A 17,557-nucleotide genomic window follows, 5' to 3' on the forward strand; every position below is an offset into this window, starting at 1 on the left:
TATTTCAGATCATTTACAGATTTTTCGAAATTTTCTTTTGCAGTTTGAGGCACCATTTCAATGTTTTCTAGTTTTTCCTAACAAATACTCTTAATAAGGTACATGAAACTACACACCCTTTCTACAATGCTGCAAAAAAAGTTCAAAAAGTTGAAATATGTATTCTTCGAGTTAAGCTTCACCAATTCGGAAAACTAGTTGACCAGTTCGATGTATATATTCCTTCTGAAAGAGAGTAATCTGTTTGTTTATTTATCATAACTATGATTTTTGATTATACCTAATGTGGAGCCTAACTGAATTTTATGATTATCCTATCGACCTACATAATATTCTCCCTCTCCTTCTTTGCTTCTCATTTTAGACAGTAAGCTACCTAGAACAGGAAATGAGTATTTACTCATAAAATCTCAGTGATAAGAGTACTGTGGAGGAACTGTCTGTACCAAGTAGATAACAAGAAAGAGGCTTATGTCTCAGAAACGAAAATAAAATAGCTGTCAGTCACCTTCATACGTTTGCAGTAATATCTCAAAAATAGAGCGTTTTATTCTTGTTTCTGTGTGTTAAAAAAACGTTAAATAATTCCACGACGGAATTTGATAACGTCGTGCCTTGTATCGTTTGTTACTGTCCGAAAAATTTTGAACTGAGGCATACCAAATGTGTTGTTCCAGGTACAGCGAAAAACTGCAATGTGCCGTTAACATCAGCAAGAGAAAGCACTTCGTAAATGGAATAAACGACGCAATCTCGTGGATCTCAATGTTTGGCGGGTACGCTCTGGCGTTCTGGTATGGCGTGGAGCTCATCATCAGAGACAAAGACTATCCTGAGAGTCAAAGAACTTACGACGCTGGCACTATGATTGCTGTAAGTATGAGGGACAGCGTGCAACCTTAGTAAAATAGTTTGACAAATGTGTATCCGCAGAAGAGAATGGATAAGATTAACATGGAAGTCAATTATGTTCCGGCCATCCATCCAAACTGCATATATGTTTATATTCTGCGTGAAAAATGAGAGGCGTGAGAGTCAAAATTGTGACAACGCCAGCAAATATTCGATACACTGATAGTGAGAATAGCAAATGGGAGAAGCAGACAACTGAACGTATTATGTCAACTGAAATTTTCTGACACTAGTATGAAATGACATTCTTTTTTTGTATTCGTATCCGTTAACATCTTTTTCTTTTTCGTCTTCCTCTTCTTTCTTCTGGAGTTTGACATTTGTCTGTTATGTCGTCTTGTTCCGTGCCTTCTTGTCTGTAGTTAGTTGCTATTTGTTCTTTCCGCCTCTTTCTTGGTACAGTTGTTGATCTTCTCCCGCTTGATATTCATTGTTGTTCATTCGTTCTTGTGACATGCTTTATACAATTTAATCTTTTCATTTATGTTTTTTAGTTTAATTCTTGTCTGATTTTTGTACTCCTTATCATATCAGTAGCCTATTACATAATATAAATTGCAGCCTGATACGATAACACGTTTTACTTTCGCATTTATGAGAATGATGCCAAAAATACTTGAGTAAAAATCACATTACATTTCACTAGGTGACGAATATGTAACAAAAGTTGTCTGGTGAATTCCAGAAATGCATTAAATGTTCAGTAACGTTCATAAATTACGTAAGTAATTTATCAAATATTATAAACAGCACTCTTATATTTCTCGAGGACAACGCTCTTATCCTCATGGAAGTACTGTCGGTGTACGGTACTAATGAGTTACGAAACAACTGAGACATTACTGTGACCTGGCATAGTGAAAGTCAGATTTTAATTGAGGATCAGTGGAAAATATCGACTATAAAAAAAGAGAAAAAGTTGATAGTATTTGATTGCAAGCTCACCGAGTCGCATTCGGGAGGACGGCGGTTCAAATCCCCGCCCAGTCATCCAGATTTTGGTTTTCCGTGATTTTCTTAAATCATTCAGGCAAATGCTGGAATGGCTCCCCTTTGCTGAGAACACGGCCGATATCCTTCCCTTCCTTTCGTAATTCGATGATGTGCTCCGTCTCTAATGACCCCGCTGTTGACAGAACGGCAATGTCTAATCTTGCTTCCTTACTTCCTGCTGCTTCCCAAGAAACAACATAATATATGAAGGAGTAAGCAGACCACCACAGGCAAATAAGGCAAGCCTTGCTAAAAGAAGTCTACTTGCATTAAACACTGCAAAATTTTGAGGAAACAATTTCTGAGGATGTGTATCCGTGGCATAAAATTCATGGATTGCTGGAAAAAATGAAGAAAAGAGAAGTGAAGCATTTAATATGTGGTGTTATAGAGAAATGCAGCAAATCAAGTAAAGCGATAAGAATAAAAAATGACGAAATTCTACAGGATCGGCAAGTAAATGCAGTATGCAGACGAGTCTGGATGGAGGAAGGGCCTTAATGATACGACGAATGTTAAGACATTCCCATGATGCTAAAGGACAAGGACTGTAAAGGAAAACAGAGATTGGTGTTAATCCAATAAATAATCGAGGATTTAAAAATTGTAAATTTCTGGTAAGATCTTATGGGACCAAACTGCTTAGGTTAACGGCCCCTAAGCTAACACACTATTTAACTTAAATTATCTTGATCTATGGGCAACACACACCCACGAATGCGAATGCCGAGGGAGGACTCGAACTTCCGACGGGGGGGGGGGGGGGGGGGGGGGGAGCCGCGCGGAATGTGACAAGACGCCCGAGACCGCACGGTTACCCCGCCCGGCTAATCGAGTATGTTACATGTAAGTTCTACTCTGAGACAGAGAGGTAGTGGTAGGCAGCTTAAAACTTGTCTAACAGTGAGGATAATGTCGACTAAAAGGAATATTTGGAAGCAAGAAGACGTTGTTCTTGAGGAATTCTATTGGATACATTAAGAAAACGAGCACTGGAGGGGTTAGTTATCAAGCATGCTATCTTTCACTTCAGTTCTTAAACTACATTGATCGAATTAAGTTTCGACTTGGGGACTTGAGGAGCTGGGCAAAGGATGTATTAGGATATTGGGTTGGTTTTTATTCTTCCTTGCAGATTTTCTATTCTGTGATGGACACGTCGTGGGTGTTCTCTGCTGCGACTCGTCACTTCGAGGCTTTCTCCACCGCCAGAGGCGCCGCCGCCAAGATATTTGCCGTCATAGATCGCGAGTCGCCCATCGACAGTCTATCTGACGAAGGAGAAAGGCCGCATTACGCCCGGGGTGACATCACCTTCAACGACGTCCACTTTGAATATCCGTCACGTCGAGGTGTCAAGGTAACGCAAATAATAATCCCTCTGGACGAATTTTCTCTTCACTTACGCTGTCAGCGTCGTATAGCTTCACTGTCAAGTCCACTGGTAAATGTAGTGTCTGAAAAAGATACTGAACTCATTTTCCGAAGAACGGACTCTAATCTTCATCCTCAATTCCCCATCAGGAACTCCTTTCTTTCCCTCATCGGGTTGTGGGACTGTCCTTTACCCTCTTTCTGATACTTCCCTGTCTGATACATAAGGCAGTGACTGTCATAACTTCCTTTTGTATATGTCCAGTTTTAAACAGACTTTCTGTTGTAAGCAATGAACAGCAGAAACCGTGCATTTGCGCTGCTGCCATATAAGCAATAAAACACCTGCCGGAAAAGTTTAAGAGTCACTAATAAATGCTATGCTTAATTTCAAGCTATTATTACTGAGAGAAACAAATCACAGTGAAAAGAGAAACAGAGCGTTCTTTCAAAGACATCATAGTCACCTTTCCATTACTATCACACTTTTGGCCATTTAGCCAATTTCTGCTTCAGTAAATTGTCTGGCATGTAAATATACGGTGAACCAGCAGGAATGGTCAACATTCAGGAATATGACAAGAACGACCAATCTAAGCAAAATGATCTAGTAAATATGGGCTCTAAACTGCATTCCTTAAGAGCTACATGCACTTTTCATCTTACATACTGTGAAAAAAATCTGTTCTGCTGCAAGTCATTTGCGTCCCATTTGTTGAGAACTACCAGTGTGAAATAAAACAAGAAAAAATGTTCAGTAAACCTAGACTCCAAAATGCATACCTTAAGAGCACTCGTTCATCTTCGCTACTGTGATACACGTGTGTTTTGCTGAGCAAGTGCTCAGAGTTCTTAAGGTGTGCATTTTAGAGTCCATGTTTACTGCATACTTGTTTCTTATTTGGGTCCATACTACTTCCTGGCAACATATGGAAAGCAAAGAGCTTGCAGTAGAAGACATTTGTTACACAATATCGAAGAAGTGCTGATAGTTCTTAAGGTATGTACTTTGCAGCTCTTGTTCAAAAGACTTCTTTGCTTCGAAAGACCGTTCCTGTTATAGCTATGGAATTCTGGCCTACCTCCCTGGTTACATTTAGAAATGTCGGATGTATTAACACAAACTTAAATTAAGCTGTACACAATTTGAAAATGTAATAGGATGTTTTTCGAACAAACAATTTCAGTAAGCTAAGGTATCGATGACATTTTTCAGAAAGTTTTATAGCCTTAACTACTCCAGAGAAAAAAAATCAAGAATTAACTAGAATTGTTAATCCTTCAGGGCCTTATACTGGAAAAAAGTAGCACAGAAGCCAATTATTTATCGTTTACAGAGCTGCTCAGTATTCTGTCGAAGTATCTTGATGCTTGCAGGTCCTTCAAGGCCTCAACCTGAAGATCAAAGCAGGTCAAACGGTGGCGCTTGTCGGAAGTTCCGGCTGTGGGAAGTCCACGTGCATCCAACTCATCCAAAGATTCTACGACCCTCAACTCGGTTCGGTAGGTATTTCATAGAACAATTAGTCTCTGCTTTAGTCAGTGACTTCCCTTAAACGAGTGAGAGTAATGTGAATTACCAGAATAAGTTTTACACTATGACGCTGTGGATACAGTATGCCTCTAGTGTCATCTGATAACCAGATTCGCTTCTGGGTGCACTTGTTCACAAATTTATCTCTTGTGATGAGATTTTAAAGTGAGTGCTGAAAAGGTTAGAAAAAGCTAAGGGCAATGTCATGGGACGTACATATCCGGTTAACAGTGTGAGTGTAGACATATCTGAGTATTCTGTTAAGAAAGAGGAACGTAAAGAACACAGCAGCACGTCGTGAATTAACCAAGTTGAGCGTGTCATGATTAGCGGTGCAAGTTTACACAAAAATACCCGTTTCTGAGGAAATAGTGTCCAGTGTGGATGTTTAGTATCTTTGAGACACTGTTTTCTCATGCATAAACAGCCAATCTGGACCACCACAATGTCTGACGAACAGACTTCACTCAGTTTCAGCAGAGCCATAGGGGCCTCAGGAAACCGTTCCTACTAGAACTGTACGAAGACAAATCTGCTACATAATCTTCATCAGCCCAAGACCGACGAGTGTTTCAGCGCCTTCCACTGACTTTTTGCCACTCAGCGCACATCTTCTCCACCACTTGATACATTCATCCATTATTCTGTATTTTTACTAAGCCTTATATGTGCGACAGTGAAGTCCATTGCCGCCAGTTTTACACTGATAGAAAAAAAAATCAGTATGCCCTTTTCGAGGATTCCATTCATATGTTGAAACACCCATATTTGTACGTGGTGCAGCCTCCACGGGTGTTAATGTAGGCGCTGCCTGGCATCCAGGCGATCATACAGATGGCGAATACTATCCTGGTATACGTTATGTCACGTTTGTTCGACCTGTTTACATAGTTCTTCAAAATGGCTCTGAGCACTATGGGAGTTACCTTCTGTGGTCATCAGTCCCCTAGAACTTAGAACTACTTAAACCTAACTAACCTAAGGACATCCATGCCCGAGGCAGGATTCGAACCTGCGACCGTAGCGGTCACGCGGTTCCAGACTGCAGCATCTAGAACCGCTCGGCCACTTCGGCCAGCTTTACATCGTTCTGTAAGAGTTGTTGGTTAACAAGCTGCACGAGTCACTTCTCGACCCGTCATGTCTCACACGTGCCCGATTGGAGACAAGTCTGGAGGTCGTCCTGGTCAGGGAAGCTGCAGAGCACGTTGAGCTTCACAGTGAGTGGACGAGCATTATCCTGTTAGAACAACACATCATCTTCTTGTTGGGAAAATAGCAAAAGAACGGGTCCAACAACGTACTGCAGGTACCGAGCACTGGTTAGCGCCCCCTGCAGAAAAACCAAAGGTAACATAAAGTTCTGGATTTTCGCACCCCAGACCTATTGGCCTGGGGAGGGGCCAGTGCGGCTTGGGCTAATGCGCTCACCAAATCTACGTCGTACGCGCAAACGGCCATCACTGGGGTCTTTGCAGAATCTACTTTCATCGCTGAAGACTACGGCCCGCCATCTTCCAAGTGATCCTCTGACGGCTCCAGTCGAGCCATTCATGTCGATGCTGTGGTGTGAGTGGAAGACGAGCTAGAGGTGTGCGTCCCTGTAGTCCCACTTCTAGCAACCGGCTCGCAACAGTTCTTGTTGACACTTACGGGCTCACAAGCCCTCTTACCTGTTATGTGGTAGCTGTACGACTTACCTCTGCTGCCCCCACAAAACGACGATCCTGGTGAGCGTCTGTGCTGCGTGTCATCCAGGACCTCGTCTACGTGTGTGAGGATGTACATGCGACCACTGATACTAGCATCATTGCACATTTCATAACATTGATGGAGCATGTCCAACTTCTGTGGCAGTTCTGCGACCCCCCCCCCCCCCCCCACCACCACCACCACACGGGGAAGCCTACAATTTGGGATGTTTCCGACTCGCTCAGTTGGCTGTAGTGCGTGTCCGCGGCATGCTTGCCCGCTTGGCTCTGAGCACTATGGGACTTAATAGCTGTGGTCATCAGTCCCCTAGAACTTATAACTACTTAAACCTAACTAAGCTAAGGACATCACACACATCCATACCCGAGGCAGGATTCGAACCTGCGGCCGTAGCAGTCGCACGGTTCCGGACTGCGCGCCTAGAACCGAGAGACCACATTGGCCGGCTTGCCCGCTTGTTCCGCACGTTTGCAGCACAGTGAACCTTCTAATTGTGAGGATTCCCTATTAAAGGGAGAACGTAGATAGTGCTGCGATAGCTATGTCACAACGCTGTCTGCTGGCGGACGAAGCTGAAATCATTATTAGCATATCCGCTATCCTCCCGGTGGCATATGCCTTCATCGGACCAAAATCGACATCGTCTGTCCAGGTTTAATACTTTATGTCAATGCATTTCAACAATCCAGTGCAACATTTAACATGAGCGTGGGAAAGCGCTTAAGAACCACTCACAGCGTAGCCGATTTAAGAGACCAAAGACCGTTAAATCAGCCACTGGGTTTTGATCCGGGTATGAAACGCTGCCCTGTCACACAAGGTTGTGAGCGGCGCTTTAAGCTCCACTAGCAGTTGACAGTGTGCAGCGCTGTCTGTAGAAACCATTTTCCTGAATCACTTGAATGCTGGGATGTTTCCTTTAACAACGTGACAGGCCTCGGAGTCTTTCGTGGCAGCAGGTCTGGATAAAATCCGCTCGGTTTCCAAGCCGCGTCAATTCGAATAAAATTCTCGCGCTTTCAACGGCCATCTCTGCCATCATCGTCAGGAGCGAAACAACTAACTGTCTAGGCTGGCACGGTTTCTCCCTTATATAGACACGATTGCGGCAACTGGCACTAACGAGAGAGGGTCGAAACGTCACGTGAGCGAAAGCTTATTGGGCAGCTCACTGCAGCTCCGACCGGCTGCGGAACCGCATGACGTGAGTTGGTGCGAGGGGCCGGGGCCACTCTTGAAACTTCCGCTCCTGCCCCGATATAAGCGTCAAGCATTCGTCTTGCTTCTTTTCGACATCCAAAGCCTACCCCCAGTAAGCAATTAAGAATGCTCTACACTTCTAGCGGGATGGAGCGACAGTTTCGGATGTTGTGCCAAATCCTCGCACTAGCTGACGTCACTCGGTCCTCCGCAAGACCCCGAGAAAGACAGGGCGCGGCACGTATGTCACGAAGAAACTCGCTCAGCTCAGCAGACAAAATGCGTTCCCGAACCTGTTAACTCGCAGCTGGGTGTGTACACACTAACGAGAATTGCATCTTGTACTGCAATCTGTTATTATGTAGACTAACTGGTTGACAATACTACAACAAAATTCAATTCTAGGTCAATACTCATTATAAATGATATTACGGCTTGTTAACAGCAATTAGTCTCTTCTGCTTAATAGTTCTCATTTCATACAAGAAGAGCTGCCTTATGCAACTGATAACCATTTTGGGTTGATTTTAATTTCATTGTACCCCAGTACAGCCGCAAAAAATTATTAGTAGGCCTGTGGACTTCCGATCATTGTAGGATTAATTACAGTAAGACCCCATAACAGTGGATTCTAGTAGAAGATGCAGTTCTCGTACACACTCCTAGCTACGAGTTAATGGGTGCAGAAACGCAGTTTGTCGCCTGAGTTGAGCGAGCGAACGAGCTCTAGGCCTACCTTCGTGACGTAAGCGCCGCGGCCTGTCTTTGTCGTAGGTCTTGGTCCAGCGGCTGGCCGGAGCTGCTGTGACCTGCCCAATCAACTTCCGCTCACGCTTGGTTTCGGCCCCGTCTGACTAGTGTCAGAGGCCGTAATTGTGGCTATATAAGGGGAAAACCGTTCCAGTCCCTTTTTGTTCAAAATGGTTCAAATGGCTCTGAGCACTATGGGACTTGACATCTGAGGCCATCAGTCCCCTAGAACTTAGAACTATTTAAACCTAACTAATCTAAGGACATCACACATCCATGCCCGAGGCAGAATTCGAAGCTGCGACCGTAGCGGTCCCGCGGTACCGGACTGAAGTCCCTTTTTGTACCTCTGAATAATAAGTAACGTATTTAGGACGAATTCTCGACATGAAACTGGCATGGAACACACATCTCCTTACCATCCTACACAAAGCCCCAAACCGACTGAAGCTACTAAATTTACTTTCACGGCGTACATGGGGTCTACATCCTTCCGCCATGACCCTCACCTATAAGCCTAAATTACTCATCCACCCCCCCCCCCCCCCCCATCCTATCGTTGCCTGCATGTGTGCCTCCCCTAAATTCTATTGAAAGACATGCACTCCGCCTCTCCTTCCTCATCCGCCTACCTTTCGTAACTCGCATCCTGTACCAACTCATCCATTTTCCACATCTCTTCTCTTCCTAGAACGTCTTCGAATCCGATACGTAAATCGAAAGACTCAGTTCTAGCACCCAATTTCGCTACCCACTGGTCACCAATCCAGGTACCCTGCTGCTCCACTACGTCCATATTCAACCCTCCATCTACCTCCATGCCTTATCCATCCTCTCCCGTCGGATTATTAACCAACTGCTACTCCACAACGATGAATTCCGTCCCGAGATAAACCCCTCTTTCCAACCCTAATCACAACGCTCCACCTCACACCATACTCCAATTTTCGCCTTCCTCTTTCATCCATCTTGCTGACTTGTAGTCGCTACCTGCGGTTCGACAGGGCTCCACAGTCATACTCGCCATAGCATCTTAATCATAATAATTTTTTGTGTGTCACCCCGCGTCACTGTTATACCACGGAATCATTCTCGTTCAAGAGTGACTGTATCTTAACCTTAATATAAAATCATCAAACGAGTTTTAAAAACCGTCAATATTTCCATCGTTTTACAAATCCTCGTTTATTGCCACTTGCTTTTATGTAAAAATCGTCACTATCGTTCACCTACGTATTTTTTACAAAATCATCTCCTGTTGTATGTTTTAACCATTTTTAGAGTTTTTGTAGCCTTTTGCTGAAGAGCGATTTTTTATCTGTTGCCAGCCCGCCTCCCCTGGTGGGGAACTCAAATAACAATAAAGAAAAGAGAAAAAAAAACAGCTCGGCATTCAGTAGTTTTACTCCTGAAGACAAGATTTTATTGACCGAGCGAGGTGGCGCAGTGGTTAGCACACTGGACTCGCATTCGGGAGGACGACGGTTCAATCCCGCGTCCGACCATCCTTGATTTAGGTTTTCCGTGATTTCCCTAGATCACTTCAGGCAAATGCCGGGATGGTTCCTTCGAAAGGGCGCGGCCGATTTCCTTCCCCATCCTTCCCTAATCCGAGCTTGTGCTCCGTCTCTAATGACCTCGTTGTCCGCGGGACGTTAAACACTGATCTCCTCCTCCTCCTCCAAGATTTTATTGACTGTTACACTCATTTCACGTCAGTATTAGTCTATGCCCGTGCTTGGTTTCTAAATCTCGACTGAACGAAACATGAAACTCTAACCTTCTTACGAATCCGAAGAATAATCTGAGACAATATGCACAATTATGTATACATGTAAAGAGTGTCCTGTGCGCTGGCAGGTGGAGCTGGACGGGCGCGACTTGAGGACGCTGAACGTGGGCTGGCTGCGCTCTCAGATAGGTGTGGTGGGCCAGGAGCCGGTGCTCTTCCAGACCACCATAACAGAGAACATCCGCTACGGGCGAGAGGACTGCACCATGGAGGACATTGTTGAGGCTGCCAAGACAGCCAATGCGCACGAATTCATCTGTAAGCTACCGCAGGTAAGGTCTGGTACTTCGTGTTCTTCAAGACAGCAACGTCCGGTTCGCTCTGAATCTTACTGACAAGGAGAGGGGACGCCGTTCGGCTCACAGATTTACTTAGAGTTTGTGTACTTTTAGTAGTCAATTACGACAACATGATGTGCAAGGGATGTTCTATGCGTCAGTGATGTTCCCGTGCGTTGCGACACTGACCACGAGCTCTCGATCACCGTGTGGTTGACGCCGAAGTACCTTAATCGTTGAATCGCAGGATCGAGTCTCGCTCTTGTTTCTTTCTTTTTTTATTATTCACAATTTTTGGACAGTAGGCATATTATTTCACACACATTACATTTGAAACGTAATATGATGACAATACATGTGTATTTCCGTGATCTTTTATTGAATTTCCTATGTTATTTGGTTGTTTGCCAACACTATCAGAGCCGGCCGCGGTCGTCTAGCGGCTCTAGGCGCTCAGTCCGGAACCGCTCGACTGCTGCGGTCGCAGGTTCGAATCCTGCCTCGGGCATGGATGTGTATGATGTACTTAAGTTAGTTAGGTTTAAGTAGTTCTAAGTTCTAGGGGACTGATGACCACAGATGTTAAGTCCCATAGTGCTCAGAACCATTTGAACCATTTGAACCAACACTGTCAGAACAAATGTTATATTTATAATTTCGACACGTAAACGACCAAACGCGTAAAGGTTTTCTGAAAATGTATGTTTCTCGTGATCGAGAAAACCGTTGAACCTATATTCGAGTAACGTACTGAGAACTGCTTTTCATCTGGTCGCTTTGATCTGCAGACACAGGTTTCAAGGACGAGGGACAGGCTTGGCAAGCCCAAGTCAAAATCGGTAAATAAATGTGTAAATACCTTTATTCAATGTTTCTAGTATGCTGGAACAGCTGTGGGGCAGCAACGAAAAACGAGTCCAAAATTGCAATTTTTTAGTTATTCACTCGATCACTAGTTTCGGGCCGAGACCCATTTTCAGGTCACCGTAACATAGTCAGAAATGGTATTTCCGAAGATGTGAAAACCATGTCAGAAATGTGCGACGAACAGTTACAGCGCACACAGATGTAGTGAATTCTCATTTGCGCACAGTGGGATACAAATATCTGTACAGACAGACAAATTTAGGTTTCTACTGGTGTTCCTTCGATTCTTAAGTCAAATGCCAGATTGAATCCTTCGAAAAAGTACGACCTATTTCTTATTCAAGCTTATCCTTCATCTGTAATGACTTCGTCACCAACAGATATAAAAACCTGCCAGGCATGTTCTCCAGATCTATCCTACATTGAAAACATATGGTCAAGTGTTGCAGGGAAACTAGCCAGTCAGCAAACAGCTGCCACTGTCACTGATGAACTCTGGCATATATTTTAAACCGTATGTGTCATCTGAGATAATTTCGATTCGTTGCCTATACAGGTTAGAGCCATTTCACTGCTAAAGAAAGCGACTATGGGTACTATATATCACGTTCTCTATACTACAAAATCACCCATCAGTTTAAAAATGTCTTCTTCCTAGTATGACAAAATTTAGTTACACTCTTGGAAATTGAAATAAGAACACCGTGAATTCATTGTCCCAGGAAGGGGAAACTTTATTGACACATTCCTGGGGTCAGATACATCACATGATCACACTGACAGAACCACAGGCACATAGACACAGGTAACAGAGCATGCACAATGTCGGCACTAGTACAGTGTATATCCACCTTTCGCAGCAATGCAGGCTGCTATTCTCCCATGGATACGATCGTAGAGATGCTGGATGTAGTCCTGTGGAACGGCTTGCCATGCCATTTCCACCTGGCGCCTCAGTTGGACCAGCGTTCGTGCTGGACGTGCAGACCGCGTGAGACGACGCTTCATCCAGTCCCAAACATGCTCAACGGGGGACAGATCAGGAGATCTTGCTGACCAGGGTAGTTGACTTACACCTTCTAGAGCACGTTGGGTGGCACGGGATACATGCGGATGTGCATTGTCCTGTTGGAACAGCAAGTTCCCTTGCCGGTCTAGGAATGGTAGAACGATGGGTTCGATGACGGTTTGGATGTACCGTGCACTATTCAGTGTCCCCTCGACGATCACTAGAGGTGTACGGCCAATGTAGGAGATCGCTCCCCACACCATGATGCCGGGTGTAGGCCCTGTGTGCCTGGGTCGTATGCAGTCCTGATTGTGGCGCTCACCTGCACGGCGCCAAACACGCATACGACCATCATTGGCACCAAGGCAGAAGCGACTCTAATCGCTGAAGACGACACGTCTCCATTCGTCCCTCCATTCACGCCTGTCGCGACACCACTGGAGGCGGGCTGCACGATGTTGGGGCGTGAGCGGAAGGCGGCCTAACGGTGTTCGGGACCGTAGCCCAGCTTCATGGAGACGGTTGCGAATGGTCCTAGCCGATACCCCAGGAGCAACAGTGTCCCTAATTTGCTGGGAAGTGGCGGTGCGGTCCCCTGCGGCACTGCGTAGGATCCTACGGTCTTGGCGTGCATCCGTGGGTCGCTGCGGTCCGGTCCCAGGTCGACGGCCACGTGCGCCTTCCGCCGACCACTGGCGACAACATCGATGTACTGTGGAGACCTCACGCCCCACGTGTTGAGCAATTCGGCGGTACGTCCACCCGGCCTCCCGCATGCCCACTATACGCCCTCGCTCAAAGTCCGTCAACTGCACATACGGTTCACGTCCACGCTGTCGCGGCATGCTACCAGAGTTAAAGACTGCGATGGAGCTCCGATGGCCACGGCAAACTGGCTGCCACTGACGGCGGCGGTGCACAAATGCTGCGCAGCTAGCGCCATTCGACGGCCAACACCGCGGTTCCTGGTGTGTCCGCTGTGCCGTGCGTGTGATCATTGCTTGTACAGCCCTCTCGCAGTGTCCGGAGCAAGTATGGTGGGTCTGACACACAGGTGTCAATGTGTTCTTTTTTCCATTTCCAGGAGTGTATTTGCTGTCCTCCATGATGTAGGGCATTTTATGGCTAGAGGAGTACATAAGATTGTTCAAATATCTGTGATCGGTTTCAGTTTTGTAGGGCTTACATGAAAAACGTCTTTTGGAGTTCCACTTCCAGGATATTATGCAGAAATTGAATGTTGGTAATTCGCATTGCATAATCTGTTCAATTTTCTGTGAATTGTACTACTCTCACAATCATACAGTCATTCAAAAGAAATATTAGATAACAGCTAATGAACATTACACAGCCGTGCGTAGTGGCCGCGCTATTTACGACGCCAAGTCACGGTTAGCGCCCCCCCCCCCCCCCCGCCCCCCTCGGGCATGGGTGTGTGTGTTATCTTAGCATAACTCAGTTTAAATTAGTTTGTCTAAGGACCGACGACCTCAGCAGTTTGGCCCCTTAGGAATTCACACACATTTGAACTTTTTTTAAAGCTTTTTATTTTACAAATCCTTTAGATTTTCAAACCGCGAAGAATACATATAACTCATTTGATGACCAAATAACTGCTGCTCAGGTACGAAATAATAAGCCTCCGGACAGCAAAGTAGTCACCCACAGAGAAACCATTACAAGCATCACTTACGAGAAGTATTCGGAAAGTAAGGTCCGATTAGGAGCGAAAAGGAAACCACTGTGAAAATCCGATGGTCCTTTGCACAGATGTGTTGGGCAGTGTCTTTACAATACATGTCGATCGCTTCACGTCGCTGTTTTCAGATCAGAACGCTGATGAGAGATTTCACATGATGCACTGCAGTCCACATAACGTAAATGTCATGTTTTTCTTTCTTCAAGACAATTTTCAGCCGCATTCTGCAGAGCAATGAAGACGCCCCTGCAGCGTTTTGGATGGGAAGTGTTTGATCACCCACAATACAGCACTTAATTGGCTCTCTCCGTTATTCATCTCTGCTCACATGAACTGCTCCCTCAGAAGGCAACATTTTGGCACAAACAACGAAAGCAGACCAGCGTAGAGATCTGGCGGAATGCACAGGCGGCTGCTTTCTGTTATAAGGGTACTGGAAAGTTTGTACAACGTCACGACAAATGTGTAAGTCGGATCGGCGACTAGTTAGAGAGGTAACTGGAAGGTGTGGTGCCGGCCGCTGAGACCGAGCGCTTCTAGGCGCTTCAGTCCGGAACCGCGATGCTGCTACGGACGCAGGTTCGAATCCTGCGTCGGGCATGGATGTGTGTGATGTCCTTAGGTTACTTAGGTTTAAGGAGTTCTAAGTCTAGGGGACTGATGACCTCAGATGTAGAGTCCCATAATGCTTAGAGCCATTGGAACCATTTTTGAACTGTTGGGAATAAAAAAATTTTGATTTTCTCCTTGGTTTTCACTTCGCGATCGATCGGACCTTATTTTCCGAACAGCCCTCGTAATACCTTGCAGTTCCGCCGCTGGAATTGATAACAGCCTGGATTCGGTTAGGAAGTGAGTCAACAAGGTTGTACAGTTACGTCGCATCCAGTTAAGACATTCGCTGAGAATTCGATAGGACAGTTCCACCCAATTGCGGGGATGCTGATGACGGCTTTTTACCCGTTGTTCCAACATGTCCCACAGACTTTCTGTGGGGATAAATTCAGGTGATCCGACGAGCAAAGGCCTCTTGCGAAGTGACCGACTACAAATGTTCAGTGCATGCGGTTCCCATCGTAATGTTCTCTCGCTAACGGGTGGGGATGGACCTCATTGCAGGCGCAAATTCCTGTCGGCTTTGGAAGCGATTTTGATTCACAAATCGCTAAAGGCGTCTCCATTTCCTCTCAGTCAGGATCTTTCATCGACCACAATTCAGACGTCGTGTTGCGTGGCCACGTGTGTTATACCACTGATTGTAGACACGTTGAACAGTCAGTCGCGAAACACCAAGTCCTGCAACTTCACGCACCGTTTGGGCCACGGCTACGGCGAAATACGACGACCACTTTTTGCCACTGTGCCACGTCCTTACATTTACCGACGTTCACGTACATTGTCCGCATCGAACATAAATGTCTCACTCATCGCTACTGCAGTGTGTTGACGTACAGTCAGTAGTGACAGCTTTTTTATCCGGTGAGCTTAAGAAGAACCAAGAAATTCCAACATATAAAGAAAGAGTTGTGGTAAAACGAAGCCCTCTGAATTCTTACTGTTATTGCGACATTACCGTTGTGTTTCGCGCTACAGTTTTCTATCTGAGATTGGAACCTACTGTCAATGAGATATGTTTTTGCTGAGAAAGAACAGTGTGCTTGATATTACAAGTGTAACATGAGTATACAATGTAATCATCATCATCATATAGCTGTCAGATCCAGGGCAGGCCATATGACAATGTGCAACAGCGTTCTGTATCCGTATCAAGGTCGCATGACCTTGAGGATAGCACACTGCCTAAGAACAAAAGTGAAACGCGAGGAGGCAAGGTGGGATGACAATGAAACTTCGTACTAATACGTACCATCGACGAATATGTAAATGATTAGATTTGAAATTCTCTGTGACCAGTAGAGCGGTCACCTGTGTCCATTTGTGTTATTGCTATTTAGTGCTGTTATCAGGCCCGGTGGAGCATGTAACTAATATGAACAGCATCAAATGTTAAGTAACCTCTGCGAAGGACACGGATGATGTGTACTCGTTAACAGTAATTGACAGTCTTAAATGGGCCTCAGTGTGGTTTTCCATTTGGCCGGCTGCTAGAATCGCGCAATATTCAGATTAGTAGGGCATTCAGATGTGACAGTGGCCCAATGTTGGACTTTGTGGGAACATGAAGGCGAGCATACCCGCTTTCGGTAGACCACATCTGACCAACACAAGGGAATATCGCCGTATTCTGCACCGTCACATAGTAACTCCTTTAAATCTGCACCTGGCATCTGAGAACAAGTAATACCTGCCTCAAATATTTTGTGTCTTTCTGCGCCACTGGACGGAGACTGGAGCAACTGTTAACACCACAACATAAATGACTGAGTGTGGAGTAGTGGCGTGACCGGGCAGCATAAACTCATGATAAATGGCGCTGCATTGTGTTCAGCAATAAATCGCGTTTCTGCCTTAACTCGGTTGACCAACTTCGTCGAGTTTGGCGTCGACTTGCAATGTTTTGGAGAGGCACAGCCGTGTTACACTTGTCATCAGTGCACGGCTGTTAGCGACTGAAAGAACCCTGAAAGCACAATGATATGTCTAAACCTCATGCTGTTGCCTCTCATTGCGGAGCCGTTTTTCATCTGGACATTATTCGTCTACACAAGGCATACGTCTCAGTGAACTGTCTGTGTGATACCGAGGTACACACGTGAGCAGCGAGATCGCCAGATCTTGTCCCAATAGAACATGTTGAGATCAGCTCGGACATCAGCTCCATACCAGAGTCAGTCAGTATCCCGGATATCAAGGACCAGCCACAACAGCTGTCGGACAGCTTACCTCAGGAGGGGTACACCTGCTTTGTGACACTTCCAAAGAGAACTGCTGCATACAACCGAGACAGAGAGCGCACAACGTCACCCTGATGAATGAGCTCACACTGCCAAGTTATTTGTAAATTTGACGCGACATTGTAATCAATGAAATAACAGCACATAACCTCTCAATCTGTGCTTTTTCTTCAGACAGTGTATCTCTCAATCGTTTTCCTCACCCTAACAAGTCCATCAGAATGTTATTGCCTGTCAAGACGTATGCTTGTAAACAGACTTACGATGCCTGTGCTCTCGTAAATTGCATGTAGTTCACGTTTGTACCGCATTCAACACTGTCCAGTATTCATGACTTGCACTGTCCCAAAGACTTTTCTTAAGGCTTTCGGTTCAAGAATGAGGAGGTTATGGGAGTGCCGTTGAGCACACCACGTATGACTTCCACACAATATCACAAGTTGACTGAACATCGTGTAGGTTTTTGACAGTCTGTGTGGCTCAGGAATATGTCAGAGACTGTAAGATAGATTTTGCGGGTGGATATTCGCATTGATCTCTGTATGGAATAATAGTACATGGAAAATGCCAAGATATTTCAC

The 17,557-nt window shown here is 45.3% G+C and overlaps 1 protein-coding gene across 1 annotated transcript in view; it reads left to right on the forward strand.

Moving 5' to 3' along the window:
- The first annotated feature begins 730 nt into the window (after positions 1–730).
- The window catches only part of LOC126354020 (ATP-dependent translocase ABCB1-like), a 107,807-nt gene continuing 90,980 nt past the window's right edge, over positions 731–17,557 (forward strand). The window contains exons 1-5 of the mRNA XM_050003344.1: positions 731–873; positions 3,041–3,265; positions 4,657–4,782; positions 10,337–10,540; positions 16,077–16,088. Coding sequence (XP_049859301.1) covers positions 766–873; positions 3,041–3,265; positions 4,657–4,782; positions 10,337–10,540; positions 16,077–16,088 — 675 coding nt within the window. The 5' untranslated portion in view covers positions 731–765. The remainder of the gene's footprint in view (positions 874–3,040; positions 3,266–4,656; positions 4,783–10,336; positions 10,541–16,076; positions 16,089–17,557) is intronic.

The sequence above is a fragment of the Schistocerca gregaria genome, chromosome 3, assembly GCF_023897955.1.
Source record: "Schistocerca gregaria isolate iqSchGreg1 chromosome 3, iqSchGreg1.2, whole genome shotgun sequence".
Classification (NCBI taxonomy): domain Eukaryota; kingdom Metazoa; phylum Arthropoda; class Insecta; order Orthoptera; family Acrididae; genus Schistocerca; species Schistocerca gregaria.